Source organism: Palaemon carinicauda, chromosome 3 (assembly GCF_036898095.1).
Source record: "Palaemon carinicauda isolate YSFRI2023 chromosome 3, ASM3689809v2, whole genome shotgun sequence".
Classification (NCBI taxonomy): domain Eukaryota; kingdom Metazoa; phylum Arthropoda; class Malacostraca; order Decapoda; family Palaemonidae; genus Palaemon; species Palaemon carinicauda.
In genome coordinates this window covers 61,250,705-61,273,645 of record NC_090727.1, presented here as the reverse complement: position 1 = coordinate 61,273,645, position 22,941 = coordinate 61,250,705, and the positions used below count along the sequence as shown (strand labels likewise).

Here is a 22,941-nt window from a genome sequence, read left to right as displayed (position 1 = left end):
AGCGGCCCCCAACGAGACAAGGTCAATAAGAGCGACCCTGGAGGGCAAGCCCATAAGCCCCAGGGACGATCAAATCTGTAAAAGATCGTCACTGGATAAGGCATTATCAATAACCTCCCCCGGAGGAGGAGGGGGAACCGCCTCGCTATGGGAGGCGACGCCCTCTCCCCCCACCGAAGGTCGGGAAACAGAACAAGGGCCTGCGCTCCCACTCGGCCGACTCTCCTTAGGAGGCGGACGAGGGGGAGCTTCGGAGGAGGTTTGGGCGGCGGAAGAAGAGTCCCGAGAACCCTCCTCCTTCAAGGCTAACCCCGGAGGAGAACGGTCTCTCTTGGACTTCTTCTTACGCCAACGGCCAAACCTCTCCCACTGGGAGGCAGACCACTCCCTGCACTCACGGCACATGTTCTCCTGGTCACACTGTCGGCCCCGACATTGAGGGCAGAGGGTGTGCGGATCCGTATTTACGTCCGACATGAAAGTCCCACAAGGACGACCGGCAACTCCAGGGCATGTACGCATTGTAAAGAAATAACTGAAGGTCAACTTCCAACCAACACACACGCTGAAAAGAAAAAGCAGAAAATTAAAGGCTGTCACGAAGGCGATGAGCAGACACGTCTGATCACCGCCGAGCCAAAAGTGAAGTGAAGCAAGTCACCGGTGTGTGGAGGGGGGAGGGGTAGCAAGCTACCCTTCCCCACCCCCCGCTAACTAGCGCGGGGGTAATTAACCCTCGTTAAAACTATTGGCTCGTCATTTCAGCTGTGCTAAAAGTAAACCCTCTGTAAATAGCGTGGTTTGTATTTCGGTTACGGAACAAATACAAATTATCTACGAATTTTTCATTTGTTCCTTAACTGAATACAAACCACGCTATTTACATGGGGTGACTCAACCCTTAGGAAGGGAGGTAAGTCCCCTGCCATACTGGCTTTGGCTTGCCCGGGGTCCCCGAACCTGAGTTCATAAAGCAACTCCAGGATAGGGGACCCTGCACCTCGCAGGCAGTCAAGGACTGCTGCGGCCTATGTAAGCTGTGTGTGAAGGTGAGCAGTGACACGTCCTAGGAAGTTGACCTGGAGTCCTTAATAAGGAAATCTAGGCTAGGACAACCCAATACCACCTCGTCAGGGTATGAGGACATGATGGTATTATAAGCTAATACTAGGAACACAAGGAAGCATGGTTTACCTGCAAAGGTTCGAGGTCAGCTGTGCAAAGAACCAGGATGCTGTTTTTCTCCAAGGGAGGAGAGGATGAAGAAAAGAAAAGGGCCAGACAGATCTTTTCATTCACACAGACTAAAACCGGGTAACAATGCCCTCAACCCTCTGCTACTTGTCCAATTAGGAGCCTGAGGTTAGACCAGCTATTGTGCAGCCACCACAGGGCCGATAGAAAACGTATCGAGCCTCCTGTGGGTCACGTCTTACAGGTAGTGGGCCGTGAAGGTAGTCTGACGCTTCCAGACCCCGCCTTGCAGGACCTGCGTCACGGAAAAGTTCTTCTTGAAGGCCAGGGACACAGCTACGCCCCTGACATCATGCGCCCTAGGGCGTCGTGACGGGGGAGGGTCAGAACTCAAGGCCAGGTGGATTACCTTACGGATCCAGGCCGAGATGGTGTTCTTGGTGACCCTCTTCTTCGTTGGCCTGGTGCTAACAAACAAGGCTCGCACCTGGGGCCGGACTGCAGCTGTTCTCTTCAGATTCAACCTCAGACTCCTAACTGGGCACAGTAGGAGATGATCTGGGTCATTTGTTACGGAACGAAGACTCGAGACCTGGAATGAGTCGAACCTAGGGTCCTGTACTCCCGGGTTCTGAGTCTTGGCAACAAACTCAGGGACAAAGCTGAACGTCACCTCCCCCCATCCCCTTGAATGGGCGACGTCGTATGAGAGACCATGTAGTTCGCCAACTCGCTTGGCCGAGGCCAAAGCTAGCAGGAATACCGTCTTCCAGGTAAGGTGGCGGTCCGAAGCCTGGCGTAATGGTTCGTAGGGAGGCCTCTTAAGAGACCTGAGGACTCGAACCATGTTTCAAGGAGGAGGTCTCACTTCCGACTGAGGGCAGGTAAGTTCATAACTTCGTATGAGCAGGGACAGTTCCAGTGAGGAGGAAATGTCCATTCCTTTGAGCCTGAAGGCAAGACTTAAGGCTGAGCGATAGCCTATCACTGCCGAGACTGAAAGGCGCATTTCTTCCCGCAGATACACAAGGAACTCCGCTATTGCTGGTAGAGTGGCATCGAGAGGAGAGATACCCCTTTCACGGCACCAACCACAGAAAACTCATCACTACGCCTGGTAGACTCCTGCGGATGACCTGCACAGGTGACCAGACATCCTTTCCGCAATTTGTTGCGAAAATCCTCTCTCTTTGAGGAGATGCTGGATAGTCTCCAGGCGTGAAGTCGAAGCGAAGCTACGGCTTTGTGGAAGATGTTGGAGTGTGGTTGTTTGAGTAGCTCGTGACGTGGAGGGAGTTCCCTCGGGATCTCCGTGAGGAGCAGCAGAAGGTCCGGAAACCACTCCGCGTGATGCCACAGCGGAGCTATCAAAGTCATCGAGAGATTGACCGATGTTCTGGTCTTGTTGAGGACCCTCCTCATCAGACAGAACAGGGGAAAGGCGTACACGTTGACGTTGTCCCACCGTTGTTGGAAGGCATCCTGCCAGAGAGCCTTGGGGTCCGGGACTGGGGAGCAGTACAGCGGAAGCTTGGTGTTCAACGCCGTAGCGAACAGATCCACAGTCGGAGAACCCCACAAAGTCAGGACTTTGTTGGCTATCAGAGGATCCAAAGACCACTCGGTACTCACTATCTGCGTCGCTCGGCTCAGACTGTCAGCGAGCACATTCCTCTTGCCTGGAATGAAGCGAGCTGTAAGTGATATCGAGTGAGCCTCGGACCATCTCAGGATCTCTACTGCAAGATGGGACAGCAGTTCCGAAAAGGTACCTCCCTGCTTGTTGATGTAAGCCACCACCGTGGTGTTGTCGCTCATCACCACTACGGAGTGACCCGCCAGGACTTGGTGGAACTTTTGAAGGCCTTCATCTCCAGCAGGTTTATGTGAAGGTACTTTTCTGATTTTGACCACAGGCCGGAGGCCCTGTGGTTCAGCACGTGGGCCCCCCACCCCTTGTTTGATGCATCCGAAAACAACATCAAATCTGGGGGGGAGACGAGAAGATCCACTCCCTTTCGTAGATTCTCGTCTGCCACCCACCAATCCAGGTCCAACCGTTCCGCCGATCCCATAGGGATCAAGATGTCCGGAGAGTCGAGACCTTGACTCCACCGGGACTTCAGTCGCCACTGAAGGGATCTCATCCTGAGGCGACTGCTGGGAACGAGGCGGGTTAGAGAGGAAAGGTGGCCGAGGAGACAAAGCCACGATTGGGCTGGGAGTTCTTCTCGAGTGAGGAAAGGTCTCGCGACCTTCCTCAGCCTTGAAATCCTTTTGTCTGATGGGAAGGCTTTGTGGAGATTGGTGTCTATGATCATACCTAGATAAACCAGTCTCTGAGAGGGCTGCAGAGAAGACTTTTCGAGGTTCACCACAATCCCCAGATCCCGGCAAACCTCGAGGAGCTTGTCTCGGTGGTGGAGAAGGGATACCTCCAAGTCTGCCAGGACCAGCCAGTCGTCCAGGTAACGAAGGAGACGGATGCCGGTCCTGTGTGCCCACGAAGAGATGATGGTGAAGACTCTGGTGAACACCTGAGGTGCTGTGGAGAGACCGAAACACAACACCTTGAACTGGTAGATCTTGTGATCTAGGCAAAATCTTAGGTACTTCCTTGAAGACGGACGGATCGGGATCTGGAAGTACGCGGCCTTCAGATCCAGAGTGCACATGAAATCCCGCGGTCTCACTGCAAGCCTGACCGTGTCTGCTGTCTCCATGCTGAACGGCGTCTGTTTGACAAACCCGTTCAGTGTCGAGAGATCGATGACTGGTCTCCAGCCTCCAGACGCCTTTTTCACAAGAAAGAGTCGACTGTAGAAGCCTGGGGACCCGTCCACGACCTCCAGGAGCGCGTTCTTCTCCAACATGGTCTGGACTTCGGCCCGAAGGGCCTGCCCTTTTGCCGACCCCATGGCAAGAGAGCTCAGCGACACTGGATCCGCTGTCAGGGGAGGTAGAAATGCCGTGAACGGGACGCGATACCCTTGAGAGATCACAGAGATCGTCCAGGCATCCGCCCCAAGTTGCTGCCACCTTGCTGCGCAACTCTGCAGGCATCCCCCCACTGGTGGACATGCAGGGGGATTGCCACCCCTAGCGTTTCCGGCCTCGGCCGGTACCTCTAGGGTTCTTGCTCCCCTTGGACGAGTTCTTGCCCCTTCTGCCCCTGGCAGGAAAGGGCTTAGACACCTTGGGCTTCGCTGTAACGGTTGTCTTCTTCATGTCCTTGGCAGGGCGGGGCTGCTGTACTGCCGGGGTCTTGTAGGGCCTTGATTTCAGGGCTCTATGGATGAGGGAATCCTGATTGGACTGCCTCCACCTTTCGGCAGTACGCTCCACGTCCTTAAGCTCGAACAGACTCTTGCTGAGGACAGAAGAGTGTCTGAGCCTACTAGCCTCGGCGCTGGGGACCTTCTGATGAAACCTCTCAGCCACTGCGTCCCGACACTTGAGGATCGTGTTGGCCCAAAAGCTGGTAACTTGGTGGGACAGGAACTCGATGGTCCGAGTGCCCGAGAGGAGGAAGGTCTCCAGCGCTTTTCTGGTGCTTTCCTTGGACAGAACCTCGGACCGCACCAGAATGCCCAGAGAACCCAGCCAGATGTCTAGCCATGAAGCGGCCTGCATGGCGCACTTAATGACCTTCTCCTGACTCTGGATCTCAGTGGCCGAGAAGGACACGTGCCGGTTGGAGTCTCTCTCAAGAGAGACTCCACCTGTGAGGGCTTCCACGGGGTGATGCAGGGGAAGACTCAGAGAAGGCTCCTCAAGGATCTCAAAATACCTCCTCTGACGGACTCGAGGAGGAGGGAGGAGCTTATACCCGGCACTCGACCTGCTTGAGGAGGCAAGCTCCGCGAGTTGTCCCTCGATCCTCTCTCTGGCACTCTTCATCCCCTGAGACCAGGGCAAAGCTGCACTGGCCCTGGAGGGCTTATGAGTGCCAAAGATACGATCCAGGTCTGTGTCCTGCCCATCACAAGGAGGGACCTCAGGATCTGGGATCCCGTTTAGACTCCTCATGAGGGACAGAACTTGCCAGAATGCATGTTCCGATTCCTGGCGTTCGCCTCCCGATGGCCTTGCAGCGAAGTCTCCTGACCCCAAGGGCTCTTCCTGGGGGGACACGTGGGTATCCTCGACCACCCTAGGCTGCTCCTGTCTGATCCTGGCCGACGATTTAGGAAAAGTCTTAGAGTTCTTAGATTCCCTCCTAGTCGGGATACAGGACTCCAAAAGCGAAGGTGGTAGGTCCTTCTCCACCTCAAGACGAGGAGACCTCTCGGGAGGGGGATGAACTTCTTCCATTGGTGTGATGGGAAAGACATCCTCTCCGACCGACTCCCCTGAGGAGGGGTATTCCTCCTCCGCGGGGGAGGGCGAGAAGGTCTGAGGAGGAGTAGGAACCTTGCCTAAGGATCTGCGAGGAGATAGCCTAGGTCTCGGAGGAAGATCCACGGGAGAGACTCCTCTCTTCCTCTTCAGGGGGGAGGAAACTGCCACTGGTTCGCAACCCGAGTCAGAGGCGGCTGGCTTAATAGTCCGCACAAGAGCTCTGAGGAGGGTATCAAACCACGGCTGTTGACTGACAGTGGCGCTGGCAGACACTCCCTCTGGAGGGAAGGGGACTGATGGATCCCTAGGAGAAGTTAACAAACGAGGGTTCGCCTTCTGGGCGGAAAAAGAAGAATCCCTAGACCTTTCCGGGTAGCAGCCCCCTTCCGGCGAGCGTGCTGGTCTGCGCTTACGGAGGGGGGAGCGCGACAAGGAAGAATTCGCCTGTCGGCGGTCGCGCTGGAGCTCGTGAACCGGGCCCGGCACAGGGTCGCGCGCGTTAGAGTAACGCGAAGCTGGGAGATCGCGAGCACGAACCAAATCGCACGCGCGCACACCCGCGTAGGCGGGCAATGCTGGAAAATCGCGCGCACGCGCATCCGCGTGGGCGGGGGCGGGCGCAAAGTGATGGCGCGGTCATGCCTTGGAGAGCGGGCCGGAATAAGGCCACGAGAGCGCGTTGGTGTAGATGTCGGTGTACGACGATCAGGAACTGCCCGAATGCGCGGGCGCGCAGCGACCTGGTGAGACCCGGAACGGCGCGATATGACAGGGGCGCCTGTGCGCGTGTCTGGGAGAAATCGCCGCGAAGGCGATAGAACAATAGCAGAATCCCAAGAGACCTGTGGGCGACGGTCGGGAGGGATTACCCTATTCGCCTGCGAGGTCGTTAACGCGCTGGCGATTGTTGGCGATCATAGCGCGTATCCGGAACAGGCTGTTTCGGAGGCCGTGGGTTGCGAACGGCATGAGGAACGCCCCCAGTTGCCTTGAACACAGGCACAGGGCACGTAGCTGGAACTGGGCGCGACAGATGAGCGTCGCGCGCGATATTGTCGACAGCAGACTCGCGCGATTCCAGAGGAGGCTGTGAGCGCCTGTGCGCTAACTTAGCCATCTCCGGAGCCACGTGTTGAGTCAGTGCGCCATGCGATCGCGTTGGGGAACGCGCGGGAGCTGAAACAATAACTGCGCGTGAATGCGCATCGCGAACCTCCTTTACAGCGCGCGATGGAGAGCGAGTGAGTGCTGAGGATGGAATCGCTCGTGAACGCGCGACGCGATCTTCCCCCGTAGGACGCGACGAGTCCGCAGGAACCTGTGGGCGCCTGTGCGCCGACTCTGTAACCTTTTGGACCGCGCGTGAAGTGACAGGAACCGGGGGCGAACGCGCGTCGCGCTTTCCCCCTATAGGGCGCAACGAGTCCACAGGAACCTGTGGGCGCCTGTGCGCCAACTCCGAAACTTGTTGGACCGCGCGCGGAGATACAGGAACAGGGGGTGAACGCGCGCTGCGTTTTTCCCCCATAGGACGCGGCGAGTCTGTAGAAACCTGTGGGCACCCGTGCGCCAACTCAGGTACCTTTGGAATCGCTCGCGATGTAACAGGAACTGGGGGGCACGGCAGCGTTGGTGAAGGTGGGCGCGTGGGCGCCTTTGAGCGCTGCATCAGGAACAGTTGTCGATGGGCGTGGGCGCGCAGGGGAACCCTGGCGCGTAACAGGATCAGAGGCGCGAACGCCTACAGGTGAGCGCCGAAGCGCTTTGTCAGCAACATCAGGAACAACAGCAACGGGCGCAGGCAGAGCCTTACGCTTAGAGACGAGAGGCGCAGTTTTGCGCTCAAGTCCCTGAGACCCCGAAGGGGCTGGAGACTGCATAGTGGCAGACTCAGGGGGCGCGTAAAGCACATCAGCAGCCTTCGATGTAGATGGTTGAGGAGACCCTTATCCCGAAGGACGACCATCCTCCAAAGGGGAACGCGAACGATCCCTGGAGAGGTCTAGGGTGGTAGCTGTCAGGGCAGGAGAGCGGCGAGTCGTCTGCTTCGCAGAGGATTGTGGGGACGACGAGCCGAAGAGGCGCCTCCTAACCCCCTTAAAGGGAGAAGGAAGGCCTCTACGGCGAAGGGGAGGGCGAGCCTTCCGCCTTATACGCCCACGAGGGGCCGTGGGATCAACAAGCTGACCATCATAGGGCCTCCGAAGAGGCGTCTCTACCAGAGAACTCCCTCGAGAGGGAATCTCAGTGGAAGGAGAGACCGTAGGACTCAGCTCCTCCCTCGAAGTGTGTTCGGAGGGAGAGACAGAGCCTTCAGCTACCTCAGCCACAGGAACAGGTGTTTGGACAGATCCATGGGATGTTTCCGAAACAACTACGTCAACCACAGACAGAGGATCTATTTCCGCTGTGTTGACGATTGTTCGGCGGCCGCACCCCGTTTGACCATGTCAAACAGGGCTTCCTTGGAGGGCAAACCCTGTAGCCCCAAGGAAGCCCAAAGCTGAAAAAGATCCTTGTTAGACATAACTACCTCCTCCGAGGGGGGAGGGGCAGCCGCCTCGCTATGGTAGGCAGCGGCCTCTCCCTTAACACGGGATCGGTCAACAATATCAACATTACGGTCTACGCTACCGTTCGCCGGCCTCTCGGAAGGGGCCGCCCGAGCGGGAGCTTCGGAGGAGGAATGGGCAGCGGGAGAAGAAGACCTAGGATTTTCTCTCTCCCGAGAACTTTCGGAAGGAGAACGATCCCGTTTAGCCTTCTTCTTACGTCGCCGGGCAAACCTCTCCCACTGGGAGGTAGACCACTCCCTACATTCAATACACAAATTAGCATTATCACACCGTTGGCCCCTACACTGAGGGCATAAGGAGTGCGGATCCGTCTCCACGGCCGACATAAAGGTTCCACAAGGGCGGCCGGGAAGACCAGGGCAAGTGCGCATGATGACAATGGAGGCCAACTTCACAAAAACACTGCAAGAAAAAGCAAACAAAAATTATGGCAGTCAAAAGAGAGGAGAGCGCTGACAGGTCTGTCGTCTCTCCGAGCCAAAAGTAAAGTGGCCGAATCACCGGTGTGTGTGAGGGTAGAGGGGTAGCAAGCTATCCCCCCCCCCCCCCCCCCCCCCGTTGCGGTGGGGTAGGAAACCCTCGTTAAAACTTTATGGCTCGTCATCGGCTGCGCCGAAGTAATTACCCCATGTAAATAGCGTGGTTTGTATTCAGTTAAGGAACAAATGATAGTTTAAGCTGAACCAACAACAAAATCTTAAGACTTCCTAAATAAGTCATAAATTGAAGATTGTGACAAATTTTTGTGTAAGAGAAAGAGAACAGGAGAGAGACTTACCCCTTTGACAGCAGCATAAACAGGCACATGTATTTCAGGGTAACTCCCCAGGCCAGAAGTCCTCACTCGACTTCGAGAATCTGCTGTAGCTGCTACAACTGCACCTTCTTGTGCAACCTAGAATTCAATATAAAATTTTCAGTTGTTTGATATAAAAAATAAATTCTAATCAGACAGGTTTTAACAAATGTAATACTGTACGAGTACAGAAAGTTATCAACTTACAAACACTTTGAGATACAAACACAAATCCAAATGAAAATAACAAAGATAAGATAAAGAAATACTATAGTAAAACAATATTATATCATTTAATACAGTGAGCAAAATGATATTTGTAATATATTTATTTCATATGAAACCTGACTATTTATTGAGTTTTGTTGCTGGAAATCATAGGCACGGGGTTCAGGTTAGGCCTACCCTAGGGCAAAATTTCACAAAATTTGACTTACAAACAGCTTCTTGGAACCTGTTGTTAAGTTTGTGAGCTGACGACCTGCTGTATAGCATTTTTCTAGTCAATAAATACCTATAGTCCATTTCTTTTAGCGAGGCAGATTTGCACCGACTCGCCGCGGTGCCCTTTTTGCTTGGAAAAGTTTCCTGATCGCTGATTGGTTGGACAAGATAATTCTAACCAATCAGCGATCCGGAAACTTTTCCGAGCTAAAAGGGGACCACTGCAAATCTGTCTCGCTAAAAGAAATGGACTACAGTTAACATTTAAAGAATTTCACCAATAGGAAAAATGACAAATTCGAAGATAATATGAATTTTTCCTAACCATACAAACCTTAGCTATTTACAATGGGTTTACCTTTTAGCGCAGCTGAAATGGCGAGCCATTAGAATTTAACGAGGGTGTATTACCCCCGCGCTAGTTAGCGGGGGGGTAGGGGAGTGGTAGCTAGCTACCCCTCCGCCCCTCACACACAGATGAATGCTCACTTTCACTTAGAGGTAGGACTTGTCTTGGGGGACAGGGCTGGCGGGCAAATATGTGTAAATAGCTAAGGTTTGTATGGTTAGGAAAAATACAAATTATCTTCGAATTTGTCATTTGTTCCGTAACCGAAATACAAACCACGCTATTTACAATGGGTGAATTACCCATTAGGAAGGGTGGAAAATCCCCAGCCATACTGGCTTTGGCTTTACCCGGGGACTCAGAATCCGAGTGAGTCGCACTCGAGAAAAGGAGTCCCTGCACCTCACAAGCTCCTTGCTCCGCAAGGAACTGTGTGGCCTACATAAGCTTGTGTGTGAAGGAAGAAGTGTGACCCGTCCTAGGCAGTTGACCTGGAGTTCCAGAAGGAACTCTGGGTTAGGACGTTCCCAATACCACCTCGTCAGGGTATGGGGGACGCGACAGTATTGACTCAATACTCGGAACACAAGGAAGCATGGTTTACCTGCAGAGGTTCGAGGTCAGCTATGCAGAGACCAGGATGCTGCCTCCCCGTAGAGGGGATGATGAAGAAAGAAATAAGGGCCAGACATACTTCTTTCGTTCATGCAGACTAAAACCTTATAACAATGCCCTCAACCTTCTACTACCTGTCCAAAAAGGAGCCTGAGGTTAGATCAGCTGTTGTGTAGCCACCACAGAGCGATAGAAAACGTATCGAGACTTCTGTGGGTCACGCCCTGCAGGAAGCGGGCTGCGAAGGTCATTAGACGCTTCCAGACTCCAGCTTGTAGCACCTGCGTCACAGAGTAGTATTACTCGAAGGCGAGGGACGTTGCGATGTATCCAACATCGTGCTGTAGGGCGACGTGACGGGGGAGGGTCTGGAGACAGGTCGAGATGAATGTCCTTGAGTCCGGGCTGAAGAGGTATACTGGTGACTCTCCCCCGTGTCCTCCTTGTGCTCCCAAATCGGCTGCAACTGAGGACAAAACTGCAGCTGTTCCCAAAGCTAACCTCTCGATGCCTTTACTGGCAAGAAAGAGAAGGTCTTGGGACATCAGATACAGAATGGAGACTCGAAATCTTGAAGGAATTGGACCGAAGGGCCGGGACTCCAAGATTCTGAGTCTAGCCAACAACTCAGGAGCGAACCTGAATATTGCCTTCCCCTCTTCCTTAGAAAGGGGGAGTCGTACGAGACCAAGAAGATTGCTTACACACTGGCCGTGGCCAGAGTGAGCAGGAGACCCAAGGCGGAATACAATCCGAGGCCTGTCGTAAAGGGTCTTGAGAAGATCTCTTAAAGGACTAAAAGTCCGAGCCATGCTCCAAGTTGGAGGTCTTCCTCCGACTAGGGCAGGGACGATCGTAGCTTCGAATGAGCGAGGAAAGATCCAGCGGGCAGGAAAAAGTTATTCCTTTACGCCTGAAGGTCAGGGAAAGGCTGAGCGACAGGCTTCATTGCCGAGAGCGGAAAGGAGTTTCCTCCCGCCGAAAGGCAATAAGACCGTTATTGCTGGAGAAGAGGCCTCAAGGGAAGAGGTATATCTCCCACGGCACCAACCACCTTAGACTCTTCACTTTGCCTGGAAGACCCCTGCGGATGACTATCGCAGATGACGCGACCTCCATACCGCGACTGTAGCGGGTTGTCTCTTCTTGAGGAGGAGGCGTAGTGTCTCCAGGCATGAAGCCGAAGCGACACCCCGGTTCGGGAGAGATGTCGCAGTGTGGTTGTTTAAGTAGTCTGCGCCGTGGGAGAAGCTCTCCCGGGAGTTCCGTCAGGGGAAGCAGAGGGTCCAGAAACCGTTCTGCGCATAGTCCCAGTGGAGCTCTCCCATTGAAAGGTTGACAGACAACCTGGTCTTGTTGAGACCCATTGTCCACAGACAAAAAGGAGGGAAGACGCAGGCGTCGAAGTTGTCCCACCATCACCGGAATGCATCTTGCCAGAGTCTCGGGGTCTGAGACTGGGGGGAAGAACAGCGGAAGCTTGAGGTTCCAAGCTGTCGCGATCAGGTCCCCCAGACCAGGACTTGCTGGTTACCCAAGGTCAAAGACCCCCAGGTACACTCTCTCTACGAGGCTCTGCTCGGATAGTTGTAGAGAACATTCCCCTGCCTGGAATGAGAGAGCCGATGGTGGTATTGAGAGAATCTCAATCATCCCGGTATCTCTACTGCAAGATGTGAAGGTGTGAAAATGCGTCCCCTGCTGGTTAGAATACGCCAGAATCATGAAGTCGACGCGCACGGGGCGACTCGGCAGGAGCTGTAGGATCTGTAGAGGGGCCAGACTAAGGCCCCTAAGCCTGCCTGAATGATGGAGAGGTATCCTTCAGGTCTTGACCATAGGCCTGGACCGGAACATGCCCCCCCCCCCCCCCCTTTCCTTTGACGAGTCCGAGAACAGCATCAAGAATGTGGGGAAAGGACGAGAATATTCACTACCATCAAGAGGCTCCATAGGTCAACACCCATTGCAGGTCTAATAGTTCCGCTGGTCCCATAGGGGCCAGGAAGTCCGGTTAAACGTTGCCTGAAGCCACCGGAACTTGGACCGCAGCACATGGAACTTATCCTGAGGCGACCATTCGGACTATAGACGGGTCAATGAGGAAAGGAGAACTAGGAAACGTTCCAAGGTAGGGCTGAAAGCTCTGCTTGACTGAGAACAGGTACTGCGACTCTCCTCAGTCTTGCCACAGTCAACTGAAAGGAAGGCTCGGAGGATGTGGTAACAGAATCTGGCGTCCCCAGGTGGTCACCCATCCAAGTACCGACCAGAACCGACGTTGCTTAACCTCGCTGGACGGACGAGAAGCGGGGTTTCCAACGTGGTAAGGCCGTTGACTCAATATCATGGCCAGATACTCCAGATGTTGAGGCAGAAGAAGAGAAGGCTCCAAGCAAAATACCATGAACCCACACTCATGGTAAGCATCCGGAAGCTTGTCCCGGCGCTGAAGAAGGTCGAACCCGATCCTACCGGAGTTGACCAGCCCTCCAAACAGTAGAGGAGGCGGAAGCCTGCACCTGAGCGGCCATGAGGAAGGCAGGGAGAGTTCTCTGTGGAAAAAAACCTGCTATGCCACGGCGGGATAGCCACACTGCATCATAAGCAGGAATACTTGCAGTCTAGGCTGAATTCGACGAGCTCCCTGGAAGATGGATGGAATGGAAACTGAAAGTACCCGTCCTTCCGATCCAGGGTTTAAGGAGTCCTGTCGCCTCGTTACCAGTCTGATCGATTCTGCTGTTCTACGCTGGCCGAAGTTTGTTCGACAAACTTGATCAGGGCTGAGAGGTCGACTACGGAACTCACCTCTCAGATCCTTCCTTACAAGAAAGGATCGACTGAAGAGGGCGGGGGTAAAGCCGTCGATGATCCTATGGAAGACCTTCGCCTAAGGTATGGATCATTCTGCCCAACCGGGCAACTCTTGCTGACGCTATGGCATAGAGGTTCAGAGACACTGAATTCGCTGACAGAGACGCCAGGCGCGATATCCTTGGCTGATCACAGAGATTGTGCAGGAATGGGCATCGGGAAGCTGTCATTCGGATGAGTAACCTTAAGCATCCTCCCAGCAAAAAACCTGCAATCCTAGAGTTCGTGAACTCTGCCGCTCCTTTTAGGACTATGCCCCCCCCGGGGGAGCCTCCCGTGCCATCTGTTCCTGAGAGGAGGAAACTGCAATTGGACACCTTGTCCCAGTTGTCGTAGCCGATAACTTAGGCCGACGTGGTTGAAAGAAAAGGGCGCTGGAGCCCTGCAGAGTCTGGAAGAAAGCGCCTTGGAGGAGTGAAAACGGAAGTCGATTTCCTCCGCACAGCCGCTGTCCAAGTCTCTGTCTTCGGGCACAAACAAACTCTTCTCAAGGATGGAGGGGTGTCTGAGGTCGTCGACCTCTACAGATGAGACACCCGAAGGAAGCCCTCAGTCAGCGCGTCCAGATGGTACAACATCGAGCTTATCCGCAAGTTAGATACTTAACGACGAAAGGCCAAGGTGCCTGAGCTCGAGAGGAGGAAAGTACCCATGATCTTCCTGTAGCTTCCTTGAACCAAACCTCGGGCCGTAACCGAGGAGGGAAAGGACCTGGTAAGCCCCCAGAGGAAGGGGTAAGCAGTCACCCCTTGTCCGATGGAGAAATCTCGAACGGAAAGCCCCCCCGCCAAAAATCCTTCCAGGGAATGACGGGGAAGGGCTAACCAGGTTCTGGAAAGAGGAGTGTTGCTCAGATCTCCCTGAAGTTTCTCCTATTCTTGCAAGTGCCATGCTCTGCGTTTACGGGGTGAGGCCGTGTTCTGGAAATACGCTCCAGAAGAATTCGCCAGGCTGTCCATGCTGCGAAAACCCCAATGGGAATCGTGGTCGCAATCGCCCTGGAGCTCGTGCGATGGTAATTCAAAGATTTGCGAGTGGGCAAACGTGGAATGCGCGGTAACGCAGGAACGCAAACGAAGGTGAGCGAAGGAGCGCAGAAGGAGGGCGAGCATGGTAGGAAGGGCGAGAGCTGGTGGTCGGCGAGCGATAACCCACAGACGAGCAATGGATACTGCAAGAAATAAGCCGACGTTTGTGCGACGGCGCACCGTCGGTTCGCGCGACGGCGCACCGTCGGTTCGCGCGACGGCGCACCGTCGGTTCGCGCGACGGCGCACCGTCGGTTCGCGCGACGGCGCACCGTCGGTTCGCGCGACGGCGCACCGTCGGTTCGCGCGACGGCGCACCGTCGGTTCGCGCGACGGCGCACCGTCGGTTCGCGCGACGGCGCACCGTCGGTTCGCGCGACGGCGCACCGTCGGTTCGCGCGACGGCGCACCGTCGGTTCGCGCGACGGCGCACCGTCGGTTCGCGCGACGGCGCACCGTCGGTTCGCGCGACGGCGCACCGTCGGTTCGCGCGACGGCGCACCGTCGGTTCGCGCGACGGCGCACCGTCGGTTCGCGCGACGGCGCACCGTCGGTTCGCGCGACGGCGCACCGTCGGTTCGCGCGACGGCGCACCGTCGGTTCGCGCGACGGCGCACCGTCGGTTCGCGCGACGGCGCACCGTCGGTTCGCGCGACGGCGCACCGTCGGTTCGCGCGACGGCGCACCGTCGGTTCGCGCGACGGCGCACCGTCGGTTCGCGCGACGGCGCACCGTCGGTTCGCGCGACGGCGCACCGTCGGTTCGCGCGACGGCGCACCGTCGGTTCGCGCGACGGCGCACCGTCGGTTCGCGCGACGGCGCACCGTCGGTTCGCGCGACGGCGCACCGTCGGTTCGCGCGACGGCGCACCGTCGGTTCGCGCGACGGCGCACCGTCGGTTCGCGCGACGGCGCACCGTCGGTTCGCGCGACGGCGCACCGTCGGTTCGCGCGACGGCGCACCGTCGGTTCGCGCGACGGCGCACCGTCGGTTCGCGCGACGGCGCACCGTCGGTTCGCGCGACGGCGCACCGTCGGTTCGCGCGACGGCGCACCGTCGGTTCGCGCGACGGCGCACCGTCGGTTCGCGCGACGGCGCACCGTCGGTTCGCGCGACGGCGCACCGTCGGTTCGCGCGACGGCGCACCGTCGGTTCGCGCGACGGCGCACCGTCGGTTCGCGCGACGGCGCACCGTCGGTTCGCGCGACGGCGCACCGTCGGTTCGCGCGACGGCGCACCGTCGGTTCGCGCGACGGCGCACCGTCGGTTCGCGCGACGGCGCACCGTCGGTTCGCGCGACGGCGCACCGTCGGTTCGCGCGACGGCGCACCGTCGGTTCGCGCGACGGCGCACCGTCGGTTCGCGCGACGGCGCACCGTCGGTTCGCGCGACGGCGCACCGTCGGTTCGCGCGACGGCGCACCGTCGGTTCGCGCGACGGCGCACCGTCGGTTCGCGCGACGGCGCACCGTCGGTTCGCGCGACGGCGCACCGTCGGTTCGCGCGACGGCGCACCGTCGGTTCGCGCGACGGCGCACCGTCGGTTCGCGCGACGGCGCACCGTCGGTTCGCGCGACGGCGCACCGTCGGTTCGCGCGACGGCGCACCGTCGGTTCGCGCGACGGCCCACCGTCGGTTCGCGCGACGGCCCACCGTCGGTTCGCGCGACGGCGCACCGTCGGTTCGCGCGACGGCGCACCGTCGGTTCGCGCGACGGCGCACCGTCGGTTCGCGCGACGGCCCACCGTCGGTTCGCGCGACGGCGCACCGTCGGTTCGCGCGACGGCGCACCGTCGGTTCGCGCGACGGCGCACCGTCGGTTCGCGCGACGGCGCACCGTCGGTTCGCGCGACGGAACACCGTCGGTTCGCGCGCGGGCGAACATTGGAGAGCATGGGCGCGGACGCGCATGAGCGTAGACGTGCAGGCACGTGGGCGTGTGGGCGCGCAGGCGAGCGGTCGCGCGGGCGCGCAGGCGAGCGGTCGCGCGGGCGCGCAGGCGAGCGGTCGCGCGGGCGCGCAGGCGAGCGGTCGCGCGGGCGCGCAGGCGAGCGGTCGCGCGGGCGCGCAGGCGAGCGGTCGCGCGGGCGCGCAGGCGAACGGTCGCGCGGGCGCGCAGGCGAACGGTCGCGCGGGCGCGCAGGCGAACGGTCGCGCGGGCGCGCAGGCGAACGGTCGCGCGGGCGCGCAGGCGAACGGTCGCGAGGGCGGGCAGGCGAATGAGCGTTAGCGCGATGGCGAGGAAACGCGCTGCCGCGTGGGCGAGGAAGACCGCTGGCGATATGGATCAACAGGCGATCGGTGGTGCGCTGGTGAGCGCTAACGCGCAGGTTGGCAATGGCGCGTTGTGGCATGCCGACGCGATGGCGAGCAGCATGCGCAGGTGGGCGGTCGCGCGATGGCGAGCAGCATGCGCAGGTGGGCGGTCGCGCGATGGCGAGCAGCATGCGCAGGTGGGCGGTCGCGCGATGGCGAGCAGCATGCGCAGGTGGGCGGTCGCGCGATGGCGAGCAGCATGCGCAGGTGGGCGGTCGCGCGATGGCGAGCAGCATGCGCAGGTGGGCGGTCGCGCGATGGCGAGCAGCATGCGCAGGTGGGCGGTCGCGCGATGGCGAGCAGCATGCGCAGGTGGGCGGTCGCGCGATGGCGAGCAGCATGCGCAGGTGGGCGGTCGCGCGATGGCGAGCAGCATGCGCAGGTGGGCGGTCGCGCGATGGCGAGCAGCATGCGCAGGTGGGCGGTCGCGCGATGGCGAGCAGCATGCGCAGGTGGGCGGTCGCGCGATGGCGAGCAGCATGCGCAGGTGGGCGGTCGCGCGATGGCGAGCAGCATGCGCAGGTGGGCGGTCGCGCGATGGCGAGCAGCATGCGCAGGTGGGCGGTCGCGCGATGGCGAGCAGCATGCGCAGGTGGGCGGTCGCGCGATGGCGAGCAGCATGCGCAGGTGGGCGGTCGCGCGATGGCGAGCAGCATGCGCAGGTGGGCGGTCGCGCGATGGCGAGCAGCATGCGCAGGTGGGCGGTCGCGCGATGGCGAGCAGCATGCGCAGGTGGGCGGTCGCGCGATGGCGAGCAGCATGCGCAGGTGGGCGGTCGCGCGATGGCGAGCAGCATGCGCAGGTGGGCGGTCGCGCGATGGCGAGCAGCATGCGCAGGTGGGCGGTCGCGCGATGGCGAGCAGCATGCGCAGGTGGGCGGTCGCGCGATGGCGAGCAGCATGCGCAGGTGGGCGGTCGCGCGATGGCGAGCAGCATGCGCAGGTGGGCGGTCGCGCGATGGCGAGCAGCATGCGCAGGTGGGCGGTCGCGCGATGGCGAGCAGCATGCGCAGGTGGGCGGTCGCGCGATGGCGAGCAGCATGCGCAGGTGGGCGGTCGCGCGATGGCGAGCAGCATGCGCAGGTGGGCGGTCGCGCGATGGCGAGCAGCATGCGCAGGTGGGCGGTCGCGCGATGGCGAGCAGCATGCGCAGGTGGGCGGTCGCGCGATGGCGAGCAGCATGCGCAGGTGGGCGGTCGCGCGATGGCGAGCAGCATGCGCAGGTGGGCGGTCGCGCGATGGCGAGCAGCATCCGCAGGTGGGCGATCGCGCGATGGCGAGCAGCATGCGCAGGTGAGCTAGTAGCTGGCGAACCATGTTCCTTCAGAAGTGTTGGAGAACGTTGGCGTGCCGGCTGTAACACACGCGGGCGATCCGGAGATCGCCGAGAGACAGGTGATCGCTGGCGAGTTGATGATCGCTGGCGAGCTGATGATCGCTGACGAGCAGAAGGCAACGCGTGGAAGCCTGCGCATAGAAGAAGAGTCCTTGACCCCGACCTGAACTGAAAATCTAGATCGCGAGGGCGAACGTGGGCGCGTAACAGGAACCAACAGGAACAGCAGGGATGATCATCATGAGAGCGCTGACGAACAGGAGAGCGCTGATGAGCAGGAGAGCGCCTGTGCGCTAACACTGAGCAGGAGCAGGAGAGAACACAGCAGAAGGGCGCGCAAGGGAACCCTGACACGCAAGGGAAGAACCCCCGTGGGAGGCAACCCTTTGCCCCGAAGGGATCGTTGTCCGCCGGGAGACTGATGTCCGTCGGAAGACCGTTGTCTGTCCGCCGGGAGACTGATGTCCGTCGGAAGACCGTTGTCCGTCGGGAAGACCGTTGCCCATCGGAAGACGAGATCAGACTGCTGTCCATCTGCACCAAGGCGGAAGATCAAGAAAAAGGAGTTGTAGGCTGCAAACGGAGATTCAAAAAAGGCGCCTCTTAGCACCCTTATAGGGAGATGAGAGGCCCTTACGACGAGGCGGACGGTGGGCCTTACGGCGAGGGAGGCCAACAGCAACAGCAACAGAAGAATCCTCCGAAGAGGAGTCTCTATGAGTGTACTCTCTCGCGAAAGAAAGAGAAACACTTCGTAAAAGAGACTGGTCAGCCAGTGACCTAAAAGGAGCAATCTTCCGAAGAGGAGCTCCTGCAGTTGCCCAGCCCCTTGAGCGAAACTGCAGGTGTGATCGCTCAGCACCAAGAGCATAGTCGCACGAAAAAAAGGCAAGAGAAGAACCCCCCAAAAGGGAAAAAACTCAAGCCTGGACAGGAAAAACTTCCCTTGGAAGGAAAGTTACCCGCCCAAGGAGGCAAGCCTCCTGAGAGTTCTAAAATGAACTGGAGAGCTGTCCGTCGTCACGGGAGTACTTCCAGTAGAAGGAGACACGCCCCTGACGAAAATACAAGGGGGGAGGCAGCAACAGCCGAATCCCCAAGCCTCAACAAGACAGCTCACACCGTTGCCATATTACAGAAACGAACTAGATCGGTAACTGTAAAAAAATAAAACAAAAAACATTAGTACACATTCATTCCCCCGGGAAGGCTCCAAAGAGGAATCCCGAGGGAAAGGAAACAAGAATTACACAACAGGCACGTGCCCTCACAACCACTTACACTCACGGAAGGAGAGCTGTAACCAAAACAGAATTATAACAATTATAATTATGTAACTATGTAATTATGTAATTTAAAAATGAATGAACACTAAAGAAAGAACGAAAACCCCGAAAGGAATCGTTCAAGCTGAAAAAAAAAAACTACAATTAGATTCATAAACTAATTGAGATAAACGTACGGCGTAGCAACCCCCCCACACGGAAAGGAAGCTACAAGGGCGTAGTAACACGTAGTAAAAGGGTGAACGACCTCAAGAGAGAGAGAGAGAGAGAAAGACATAAGTCAAACTCGATCGCCACCCATAAAATTACGCCGTGGTGGCCTAACTGCTGAAGACTCCACGTAGATATTGTACACTACACACACAACTCTGAAAAGGAAACTTACTGATTTCTATACTCAAATATATATACAAACATGAAAACATGTTTACATATATATTGAGTAAATGAAAAGTAAGCGATTAAGTAAAGACAAAACAAACAATGGCTGCCAAGAGAGGACCAAGACAGAGACGTCTGTCACAGTCCGAGCCAAAAGTGAAAGTGAGCATTCATCTGTGTGAGGGGGGGGAGGGGTAGCTAGCTACCACTCCCCTACCCCCCCGCTAACTAGCGCGGGGGTAATACACCCTCGTTAAATTCTAATGGCTCGCCATTTCAGCTGCGCTAAAAGGTAAACCCATTGTAAATAGCGTGGTTTGTATTTCGGTTACGTAACAAATAAATTTTATGTACAATGATGACAAAAGAAATTGAAGAATGAGCAATCCTCGTAATACCTGGTATATTCTGGACTCCCAAGAAGGGAATCTATGAAGTGGCGGTGTTGGGGGCTTTTCTCCATTAGTCTCCTCTCCACCAGGCCAGTAGGTATTATCACGACTTGGTGTATAAATCTCACTGTAATCGTGGCCTTCATCCTTGGCCTGCGTCCTATGACCATCATCACTCAGATGACTGTCACCAGACTGCACCAACTGACTAGAGTCCGTACTTTCGGTGTTGTCATACCCATCTACTGTAGTTCCAAGTCTAAACTATCGGCACTCTTTGTGACTGAGGTAGGAACGCTACCACCTTTTTTCAAGTGTTTAGTTCGAGGCTGTGGCACGGGTTTCCGTGGGCTTTCACCACGGCTACCAGCTCGAGATCCAGTGCGTGGCAAACTACCCGTGCTCTGCATCAAGCTATTAAGCATAGCCTCAAGAGGACTTTCAGGACTTAAACTCAAGGGGCGTTTCTAGGTCAACTGAACCAGAATCCACTCTGGAATCTCTAGTTTTTCTCTTTTCAACACCTGTCCTCGGAATTCCATTATGTCGGGATTTAAAACGAATTTCACCATAATTGGCATCAGTATCACTTGAACTTGCTCTCCGAAGACTGGCTGGAGACCTTCAGATACATAAATAAAAATTTGAGTCATAATATCTAAATAATGAATAATGTATTTAGCATGACTTTTATTAAAACAAGCTTACTTATTACCAAATACGACCAGAAATTTTTATTATACTAGTTTCATTATCAAAAACCTTAGTCAAAGATTTGCTTGGAATGGGTAAAACAGTTGAAATTATTGCCTTACCTGGATTTGGAACGCCTGTCTCTTCCCAAGGTAGCAGGACGAGATGGAATATAGTCATTTTCATTGTGACCATCCGGGAGACTTTCGTCGCTGTCTGGCCGATCACCTTCATAACTACCACGGGAAGAGTCCTGTAATAGTAATAAAGAAAATAAGAAAGCCATTTCACTATAGCATAATGTACTGTATTGCAAATTACAATGAATTAAAACATAAGGGAAGGAGGTTTTAATAGATGAAAATGGAGTCAGAATAACAATTTTAAGGCATCCATTATAATTAACGCATCAATCATTGTAAATGACTTTAGTTAAACTACTGGTAAACGGTACACTAATTTGAAAAGAAAAATATCCTTGAACAAAATTTCTATCTCAAGGACAAATAAAATATCCAAGACATAAAAATTCATCGTACAGTATATAACAAAATCGCTTGGGGGTATATTTCCACAACTGAACATATTTCGTAGGTATTGGTAACACCCTATCTACAATTAATATTTTTGGGCTCAGCCATGTCGACCTGATGGAAGGTTCCTTTAGTCAGCTTTCTAAGGGATATTTGGCTACAGTGATACTCCCAGAAAGTGTAATTTTTTCTATAAGAAAAAGTAGTTTTTTTCCGGTTACATTGCCCTGTAATACAGTACAATAATACCAGAGTTTCTGCTCTGTGGGGGGGAGAGTGGCGAATTTGAAGGGGAGCCGCTATCAAGGTTACCCGGTGGATCCCCTCCCGGTACCACCCGGGCGAACTATTCCTTGTTGCAATTAAGCATGGATAGCCGCAGATAGAGTAGTTTCGGGTGGGTTTTTTTTACATATAAGTATACTCCTTTTTAGAAAGGAGGGAGGGTGCATCAGGACGACATGGCCATCTCACCCAAAAAATAGATTTTTTGCTTTGCTCAAAATCCATTAACTATCCCCATTTACAATTATTATCCAAATCCTTACAGTTTAGATGCTGATCAATGTGCTGTTTCTAATCTCCCTAACATCAGAAAGCTTTAAGGTGTAGGTGAATGTGTTATGTGAATTAATGATTAATTTAATATGCAAACTTACTCCTTATTCTAAAGCTTTCCATACGACAAAAAGGAAGCGGTGCAAGAAGAACTTCTGATTTCTGACTTGTCTACTTGCGACAATGAATATCAAAAATTTTAAGTAATTTTTATTTTTCCTAACATACTTACCGAGAACTACTTTCTTAGGAGTTACTGGTAACCTCCTCTCTACCGACCAGAGTTTTGTGTAGATTACCCCCCACCCCGCTTTCTAAGGAGGCCTACCCCCGGCATTAAGGAATGTGCCCCGAGGGTAGGCTTATCGTAGGTCGATGCCCGGCCGGGTCAGCTTCATCAGTAAGTTCTATTGGATTAGCACAATGCTAGCAAGGGAAGAGAGACACTCGGGGAAGGAGGGGAGGGCCATTACCCGAAAGTAGTTCTCGGTAAGAATGTTAGGAAAAATAAAAATTACTTAAAATTTTTGATTTGTTCCAACACGAATACTTACCTCGAACTACTTTCTTAGGAGACTTACACTTTAGGAGGTGAGAGTGCTATTCTGACCCCGACCCGGGACGTGGAGGCCAAGAGGCCCAGGGATAACGGGACCTACTAGAAAGCAGATGCGAGGGTAACTACACAAGAGTTCACGTTAGTGTTTAAGTACTCACCCTTTGAAAAGCTTCCTCTGAAGCTCCTTCCAGTAGCGCAGCCGTGAAGAATGTGTTATCCAATGGTATCAGTCGGTACTCCCTGAAGAGGCAAGGAAGCAACTGGGTAGGAGGTAGGAAACCGCACTTGTGCCTACTGGTTGCTAGCCTTGATCGCGCCTGGGGCTTTTACCGTTACACCACTTGGAGGGCGGAGATAACTGTTCCAATGGAGATCCCGTCTAAGGACTTCCTCGAGTAGTCCTTGAGGTAATGGGCAGTAAAGGTTGACTGGTTCGACCAAGTACCTGCTCGCAGGATCTGACCCACTGCCATGTTTTTCTCAAAGGCTAAGGAGGTGCTCAGGCCCCTGATGTCATGAGGTCAGGGGGTGCCTGGCACTGCTATGCCATCTTCCTTGTAGGCTCTGGCAATAACTTGTCTCAACCAGAAGGAAATGGTGTTCTTGGACACTTGCTTCTTATTAATACCTGTGGATACGAAGAGGCTCTTGATGCCTGGGCAGAGATGA

At 55.6% G+C, this 22,941-nt stretch overlaps 1 protein-coding gene and 1 pseudogene across 1 annotated transcript in view; both read right to left on the bottom strand.

The window, feature by feature from the left end:
* Positions 1 to 22,941, bottom strand: part of LOC137638306 (uncharacterized protein CG43867-like) — a 183,059-nt gene that overhangs the window by 136,632 nt on the left and 23,486 nt on the right. Inside the window, 5 exon segments of the mRNA XM_068370367.1 lie at positions 8,890 to 9,006; positions 19,936 to 20,175; positions 20,178 to 20,390; positions 20,392 to 20,551; positions 20,745 to 20,875. Of these exon segments, the coding sequence (XP_068226468.1) occupies positions 8,890 to 9,006; positions 19,936 to 20,175; positions 20,178 to 20,390; positions 20,392 to 20,551; positions 20,745 to 20,875 (861 nt within the window).
* Positions 12,537 to 12,655, bottom strand: LOC137638927 (5S ribosomal RNA; annotated as a pseudogene).